The 9,100-nt window shown below is 36.5% G+C and overlaps 1 protein-coding gene across 2 annotated transcripts; it reads left to right on the top strand.

Moving 5' to 3' along the window:
- Positions 1-456: 456 nt before the first annotated feature.
- LOC129311706 (inactive leucine-rich repeat receptor-like serine/threonine-protein kinase At1g60630) lies at positions 457-4,674 on the top strand. Of its 2 annotated transcripts, XM_054954124.1 has the most exons (3): positions 457-656; positions 780-2,699; positions 3,762-4,674. In XM_054954124.1, the coding sequence occupies exons 2-3, from the start codon at positions 1,367-1,369 to the stop codon at positions 4,424-4,426; spliced, it is 1,998 nt and encodes a 665-aa protein (XP_054810099.1). In that variant the 5' UTR covers positions 457-656; positions 780-1,366; the 3' UTR covers positions 4,427-4,674. The 2 variants fall into 2 exon arrangements, with proteins under 2 accessions (XP_054810099.1, XP_054810100.1); XM_054954125.1 differs by having other exon boundaries at positions 457-2,699.
- The last annotated feature ends 4,426 nt before the right edge of the window (positions 4,675-9,100 follow it).

Genomic DNA, 9,100 nt, shown 5'->3' with positions numbered 1-9,100 from the left:
ATGGTTGAAATAAATGTTCTCGTTTGACATGAAATTTAGTAGAAGGATTGATAAAAAATAAGGAAAAAAAAAATAATACAAGAATAAGTTAAGTGAATCAATTATAGAAGAGAATTAAATTAAAATCAAAATAAATTGATTAATAAAATTGAATAAAAGCTGATCAATTAAAATTCTCTTATAAAATTTGTTAATATATATTGACCAGGATTTTTAATTTTATGAGTATTTGAGATCCTGATAAAAAAAGTGACAGCTGGCAAGTAAAAGTGAGTGGTCAGAGGTCAGTGAATGCCTTAAACACGAGACCCATCCATCAATTGACACGTCGGAGCCCATTTATTTATTTTTATGATTTCTCGCCTCTTCACTTTGCGTTGCGTTGTGGTTGAAATCCCGTCCCATTCATTCATTTCTCTTTTCTTCCGCCTTAAATTCTTTCACCGGTATCCCACCCAGGCAAAAAGGGTATGTCATTTTCTATTGTCCCTTTCCCGTCCCCTGTTCTCTCTTTCCTCCTGATTGCGGAGACACAATCCTCATCCTCTAACAATTATTACGGGCAACACCACGCTATCGCTACAAGGACTCCTCCCGATGGGTGTTCTATCATAGAGGCTTTCTGGACCTGGGATTTGCACGCTCACTCTCACCATGTGTGCTACTGTTTCCCCTGCTTTTTCTATTTTTCTTTTTCAATTTTAAAATCTGCTGCCCTTTGTTTGCTTCCTTGCTTGCTCATTTTTTTTGAAATAAAATTTCCTTCAATGATGGTGCAGTTTAAGAAGAATATAGAAATACTAGAAATCCTAGAGAGAAGAAAAGAATTGTTATTTCTCTTCTTGGGTTACTGCTGGATGGATTCACGTGGGAGGCCTGCATAATGTCCGTGAGTCTTGCAAGCCGGAGCAGCAAGAGTTTCGAGAAAACCAAACCCAAAACCCAAGTCGACCGTGGATTTTCCCCCCTCCCTCCCCGACCTCACCAATAGGCCTCATGCTTCTCTTCAACCCCATTCCCTGTGTACCTTTGTTTGGTCACCTGAATAGCTCAATATTCTCTCTTTACCTACCAACTCTTGCTTTGCTCCTCTCGGTCTCTCAAAAATATGCTCCTCAATGGACGTGTCGGCCGCAAGAGCACGTACTAGATCTGGATGATGATCTGATCTGGGTTTTGCAAACCCATTGAGTTAGAAGAAGAAAATCCACTAGGATCTCACTACATTCTTAATATGCATCTGCGTTGAAGGATTCCCCCTTTGTCTACTCATGGAAACCAAGTCAAGTCAAAGGTTTTGCTAACGATTCTGCTTTCAAATACCCATTGCCCTCTCTGCATCACCGGTTTCTTGGGCCTTTTAGCGATGGAATTTGTGGTGAACAGGTCTCGTGTTTTGTTTGTAGTTGTTATCTCTGTACTCTCTCTCCAACCTGTTAGATCAAGAGATAACGATGCCCAAGCACTTTTAGCGCTCAAATCCTCTATTGATGTTCACAATACACTTCCATGGCCACCAGGAGGCAAAAATCTCTGCGACTGGGAAGGAGTCAGAGATTGCTTCAAGGGAAGAGTCCGAAAGCTAGTGCTGGAGAACTTGAACTTAACAGGCGATTTGGACCCAAAGATCTTGAACCGATTGGATCAAATTCGAGTACTCAGTTTCAAGAGCAACTCACTGTCTGGTCCAATCCCGGACCTCTCTGCCCTGGTCAATCTCAAATCCATATTTCTCAACGATAACAACTTCTCCGGCGACTTCCCAGCCTCCATCTCCGGTCTCCACCGTATCAAAGTCATAGTTCTGTCTGGCAACCGACTCTCCGGCAATATCCCGTCGTCGCTGCTCAAGCTCCGGCGTCTCTACATGCTTTACTTGCAAGATAACTCGTTCACAGGACCCATCCCGGGCCTCAACCAAAGCAGTCTCCGATACCTGAACGTCTCCAACAACCAACTTACCGGCCAGATCCCGGCGAGCCCAGCATTGATCCGTTTTAATGAGTCGTCGTTTTTGGGGAACCCGGGCATGTGTGGGGAACAAATCCACAAGGCATGCGAAATGCCTCCGTCGGTAAGCCCGAGTTACCCGTTGGTGCCAGGGAGAAGGGAGCCAAGGTCGTCGTCGTTGTCTAACCGGAAGAAAGTGATAAAGATAGTAGGAGGGACCATCGGAGGATTTGCGGTGCTTGTGATATGCTTGGTTGTAATATGTATGATGTGTAGGAATCGCAAAGAAGAGAAGGGTTCAAGACGCAGGAAGAAAGGAGGAGGAGGGGAGGGGGGAGGAACAGAGACAGGAACAGGAACGGGTGGTGAAAGTGGCAGGGGAGGTAATAATGGGGGTAAAGAAGGGGGTTTTTCATGGGAAGATGAGGGACTGGGGAAGTTGGTGTTCTGCGGGGCGGGGGATAGTTATAGGTTGGAGGATTTACTGAAGGCGTCGGCGGAGACGCTGGGGAGGGGTAGTGTGGGAAGTACATACAAGGCAGTGATGGAGTCAGGGTTTATAGTGACGGTGAAGAGGCTGAAGGATGCGAGGTATCCTGGCTTGCAGGATTTCACCGCACACATGGAGCTGCTAGGCAGGCTTAGGCACCCTAATCTGGTCCCGCTTCGGGCTTATTTTCAGGCTAAGGAGGAACGCCTTCTTGTTTATGATTACTTTCCCAACGGCAGCCTCTTCTCTCTTGTCCATGGTAAGTAATTTTCTACTCTTTAGTTCTTTTTCAATATTTATTCGTTCCTCCATCATGAGCTAAGTAAGTTTGGTGTTTGAATCATAGAAGTATTATTTATTTCACTTGGTCTTGAGCAAGCAAAGATGTGCTGACAAAGACCTCCAATTTTCAGATTATAGCCATGCCCCAAATCTATCCCTCTCGTGCAGATTTAGTTATATAATAATGACAAATTGTGGTGCTTTCCCTGTCAAACTGTGTGGTGTTAATCGATTTTCAGACTTTATTCAAAGGTGTGGTCTCGCTCTCTCTTTGACGACTCATTTAAGAGTCTGTGAGACCCACGTCAGTGATGCCCCACTCCCCACTTTGGCACTTTGCCGTACAGGTTTTTTTTTTTTTTTTGAAAAAAAGGAAGTGGCCATGCTGGAGTGATATTTCCATATTTAGTCATCGACCATTCATCCATTGGATGGTAAACTCGAAACCCTTTCAAATTCTTCCAATTTTTTCCGGGCCGATCGAACCTTCATGCGTCAATATAGTAATATACCAAAAAAAATTTCAAGTACGCTAATATTCCATCTAATTCATTGGTTTTCTCCCCCCTTTCATGGGTCAGACTGTAGATGGCACCTGCGCCTCATGGGGGGCTGGAGGCCAATGGATCCTCCCACATCACTACTTCAAAGTAGAGTGGCAGAACCCATTGTCATTCTTTCAACTTGTTGAGTTTCGAATAACTATTAGGTTATAAGTGGCCAAAAAAAAAAAAAGAATAACTATTAGGTTATAATGGTATATTATCTTAAAGAGCATTAGGTTGATAATTAAGTTTACTAATATCTCTTCCATGAATTCCCATGTTGTGGTCTCCCTTTTTGTTATCAAATGACATTTGCATCATTGCACCTTGTCCTTGATATTTACTTCACGTTTGAGTATTGCATTCCAACTTCCAAGGGAAGCAATGGCAGAGTTAGGATGAAATGGTCAAATCTATATGCAGTACAACTTTTGCAAACATGTAATTCAAATCAAGGTTCATGTTGTAAAGAATTAATGAGCATGATAATTCAGGATCAAAAACTTGTGGTGGGGGAAAGCCTCTTCACTGGACATCAAGCCTCAAAATTGCCGAAGACCTAGCAACTGGACTCGTGTATATCCACCAGAACCCTGGCTTAACCCATGGGAACCTGAAATCTTCTAATGTGTTGCTGGGTTCGGACTTCGAGTCATGTCTTACAGATTATGGCCTCCAAGTGTTGCTGAATCCAGATTCACTGGAAGAACCCAGCGCCACCACTTTATTTTACAGAGCACCGGAGTGCCGGAGCATCCGAAGGGCTCCCACTCAGCAAGCTGATGTATACAGCTTTGGGGTACTTCTCCTGGAGCTTTTAACCGGGAAAACACCCTTCCAAGACCTTGTTCTGGAACATGGTTCGGATATACCTAGGTGGGTTCGGTCCGTGCGGGAAGAAGAGACGGAGTCCGGGTCCGGGGATGACCCTGCCTCGGGGAATGACGCCTCAGAAGAAAAGCTTCAGGCGCTTTTGAACATTGCAATGGCGTGTGTTTCACTGGTACCAGAAAACAGACCAACAATGAGAGAAGTTTTAAAGATGATAAGAGATGCAAGAGCGGAGGCTCAAGTGTCCTCAAACAGTAGTGATCATTCTCCGGGCAGATGGTCAGATACTGTGCAAAGCTTACCTCGGGAAGAGCATTTGAGCATATGAATTGAGTTGAGACAGCGTTTGCTTAATTTAATTGTTTCTGTCTGATTTACATTCTTTTTTTCTTGTTGAGCGAGCGTGAATTGATTAATTTGTAGAGTCCAATATTTAGAATTAAAAGACTCTGGAACAATGTTTTTCCCGGCGTCAGAGATTTATGGATTATTGGTCGCCAGCTTTTCGCGATTTTAACGGGCAGCCCATAGTGGGGGCTAACGTTGGAATAATAGCCATTCTCTCAGTTATTACCACTTTTAACTTCGAAGTTTCTTTAACTTTTCACTTTCTTTTGATTTTCAGTTTCTTTCCCCCTTTGATTGTTTTTTTTTTTTGGCCAACTCCTTTGAATTTGATGTTGCAATGTATAAATGCTTTCTGCTAAGTTAATAAGCCTGTAACTTTTTGCGGCGAATGAATGCATGAATTATTTGTTTTTTAAGCAATATGTAATTTTTAAAAATAGTGTCTTGTGTTATTATGGTACCTAACTATATCTGGAAAAATGAATAACACTTGCCACTCCTTTTTTTTTTTCATAAAAAGATCACTCCAAATTAAATAATAAAAACAATTACATCATACTGTTCCATTAAGGCGCCTATGTCTTTTTGCAGAGACTGTAAAAGCCATAGTGCCTTACCAAGTCTAATTATAAAGTTAATATGAGATAATTTATATAAGTGAAGTCCTATAATAGTGCTAAAATCGAAATGAGAAATAAATTGTTCTTGTAAAAAAAGTTAAGTTTTTTGAAAACACTCTATTTATAGTTATAATTTTTCAATTTTTTTATGGCTGATCCATTCTTAGAAATAATTATTTGCAAAGATCTTTTAGTACCTGAAATTCTTAAATGTTTGAATTCCAAAAGCCAACTTCATATTAATCTTCCTAGAAAGGAAGGTTTCCATTATTTGAATAGGAAGTTGTAGGCAGTATTACAATCTTGATTTGCATGGTATACAATTATTAATCCTTAAAAATTCAGCTCCTCTTAATGTTGCCTCACTGATGACATTTGGAGGATGAAAAGATTTACCTACAAAATATTTCTAATTTTAAAAAAACCAAATTGTGTCCAAGATATACAAAGGTAAAATGTCAAACAAATAGATTTCCTTTATGATCATGAAAATTGCTTAACCAGACTACCAACCAGTTAAGTAAATTTCAAGAAGGTTGGGAATCAATTCTAAAATTTAGAAGGCTCACAAATCAACAAGCTTTAGAAAAAGAACATCACATAAAAAGATATTCCAAACTCTTATCATTTTGATTACAAAAAACACAAACTTCATCAATTGGAAAATGATGAGTTTTTAAGAATGATATTGTTGATAGCCTTTTCCAAAGAAACACCTTAATTTTGGTTGAATTTTTTAAGACCAAATAAAGGGCCATTCTATAAAACAGGTCGAATTAGACACATCATACTAATGAAAAGTATTATTACCATCTTTTATAGAATAATCACCCAAAAACTTTTTTGACCATTTAATACAATCAAGGTGATTATTACAAGGAATTGAAGTCTTTATAATGAATGAAGCAGTAGTAGAAGAATATAAAGAATTGAGCAAAGGGATATTCCATATCAGAGAAGGGCACAATATAAGATTAGATACATTCCAAGATGAATGTATTTCACCTGTGATTGCTACAAAGGCCGCCAATGCCTATTTTTTAAAGAAACCATCTCACCATTTCTAAGACTTTGATGAAGATTATTGGTAATGATATTACTAGATTTCGCAATATCTTTCCAAATAGGTGAAGCAAGGCTTTAGAAATGAAAATATAATTGTCTTCTATTGAAAGATGCTTATGCCTAAGCACTTTATTAAAAATAGTCATATCATTACTAATAATTCTCCAAGCATTCCTTGCTAATAAAAGCCCAATTGAAAGCTTCAATGTTCTTAACCTACAATCCTCCATTACTGGTCTATAATCCTTTAGATTGATAAATCTAAAGCCAATTAGTTAAATGGAGTTTGTTGGTACCATTGGTATCTCCCAAAAAAAAAATTGGCAAACTTCATGTGGAATTTATGATATAACATTTATGTAAAATCTCCAGGTTAGACCAGTAAGATTACTTATACTAATTCTCCCTAAGTTCCAAACATCATGGTAATTACTAAATTTTTTAAATTCCACAAATGAGATCTTAAATTTTCAAATGTTTAAAACATCCCAAAAGTTCTTCACAAGTGAAAAATCATAGTTCGATTGACATGTGAAAGCATGAGATCTCAAAAAGAATCAAGGCGTTTGCTTAAAATTTGAAAAACAATGAAATAGTGTAGAAATAAAGGCATGCATCGCGGCTTATACACCTGTGCTGTAGCTTGTGAGTCTTTATGCCATACGTAGCTGCGCATTACACAGTTTTGACAACAAATAGGGCAAACTTTTAACATGCCTTATTTCTCCATTAAATGTCCGATTGATGTGATTTAGTGTTTATAGAGAGTTTTCTCTTAACTCTAACTGATGACTTTAGTCCCACATGCAATTTATTTCTCAGTCAAAAGTTGGACACCATTTTGAAATTCACTATTTTTCACAATTACACATGACTTGGGTGCTCAAAACTCTTACCATAAGCCAAAAGCTACAAACACCCCTTAGAACACGCTCAATGAACCAGAATGGACTTATGCAGGACCACACCACTATTAATACACATGAAATCATTTTTAATTACTCAACCCCCTAAGTTCAAAAACAATAGGGAGAGCTCCAATCATAAATTTCATCATTTAATTATCATAATTCAAGTGCTATACATAACTCTTACTTGCACTAGTATTTTCACCTTACTTTAGGTCTCATAATCAATACATATACACCTTAGGGCCTAAAATACACTATATAGTTTAACAAAACACTTTAGTGCAAGTAAGTCACAACATAAATCATCCCTAGTTGGCAATATCATTGAAAAATATACACATTAATACTCAAAAAGAAAGGAGGCTTATAAATATCCGATGCCTTAGGCTATTTCTCTCTATCTTGTCATCTTAAGCTAGTTCCTATAATATTAAAGATAATGAGGTGAGTATAACCACTCAGTAATTAAGATCCATCTAACTTATACTAATGCATGTCAATCAATTTAAATGTAAGTGGTAATGATGAACAATTTTCATATCATTTAACATATTTAAGAGCATAATTCAAAATTTTATTCATAATAACACATGCTCATGAGATAATGATTTAGTAGTACAGTTTCATATAGAAATAGGACTAATCACATGATTTGTTTCACTAGGATCACAATACAGACAACTATGTACTTTTTTAACACTATATGCATGATCACTCCTCCTTTATATTTTTTCTATTCCTCTAACATGAAACCGTGGGCTATAATACATTAGCCAAACACATGTGAGAGGTTACTTAGCCAAGGTTTTCCAACTCACTTGTGAGTCACGGTTTTCCTCATTTCTCACACCATAAGGTGTCATTTTTTCTAGACTAATTTCCTTGTTAAACAAGTGGAAAAACTAACTAGGTTCGAGTCTCTTGTTGAACCAATGTGATAATCCCTCATTGAACAAATGGGACAATACATATGACAAACATAGGCAAACTATTGAGTTTAGATGGAAGCCTTACCACGTGAATTTACTTCTCTCCTCCTCTTCTTAAGAGAAAACACATCTCTTAAGATCATACAATGAAATACAATGCAACAACTTAAGGCGTGCAATTACTTAATGTTCAGGCATGCATCACATCATCATTGTACCCATCTTATACATAACGTCACATTAACACACATAATCAAATCATAGAACTCAATTTACTCTATTTCATTGAACTCCTCATCTACACATTCATTGAACTTTATAATCACATCATAGAACTCCACAAAACACTACTACGTTGAACTTTTCATTTATCAAGTCATTGAACTCCTCTTAACATAAAAATAATTGAAATCCACTAACATATCACATCATTAAACTCTAAAAGGAAAACACATCATTAAACTTTATAAAATCATTATAGTATATTTTCAAGTAAGTCGTCCGCACTTGCATCTCATTCAATTTTTACACTTTTAAATTATCAAATATAAATCAATAAATCAACTAACACACAAAAGCATAACAAAAAATTCTCCCAGTTACCTATATAAAATACATAATATTAAATACACTATATAAAATCCTTGATAATAGTAATTAAAATTTTAATACATAATTTTTTTTCAAAAAGAACAATAAATGAAAAAAGGATATAATTGAAAAATTAATTATAAAAGTTAGTTGATAATTTTAAAAATATTTTATTATCTTAAAATATAAAAAAATTTGATAGAAATAAGATTTTTTAAAATGATTGTAGTGTAATTAAGTGTGTAGATTTAAAGTTATATTGAATGAATGTTATTTTTAAAAGTTTATATTTTTTTTTTGTGAAAAAGTAAGTTTATAAAATATTATTATTTAATTTTATTGATATACTTAATTATATATTAAATTACTTATAATTTAGAGAGAAAGAGTATAAAGATATGGTTGATGAATCAGCATTATCTTATTATTATTATTATTATTATTATTATTAACTTTTAAAAGTTGATCCTGGTATGCTCTACGAACTTACAGCCCCACAGCAAGCCTTTTCCTTGAATATAAACTAGATCCAACTAAA

This window comes from Prosopis cineraria, unplaced genomic scaffold (assembly GCF_029017545.1).
Source record: "Prosopis cineraria cultivar Desert tree isolate PC_DT_omini unplaced genomic scaffold, ASM2901754v1 PC5, whole genome shotgun sequence".
In the NCBI taxonomy this organism is placed as follows: Eukaryota; Viridiplantae; Streptophyta; class Magnoliopsida; order Fabales; family Fabaceae; genus Prosopis; species Prosopis cineraria.
This window is presented reverse-complemented; position numbering and strand designations above follow the sequence as displayed.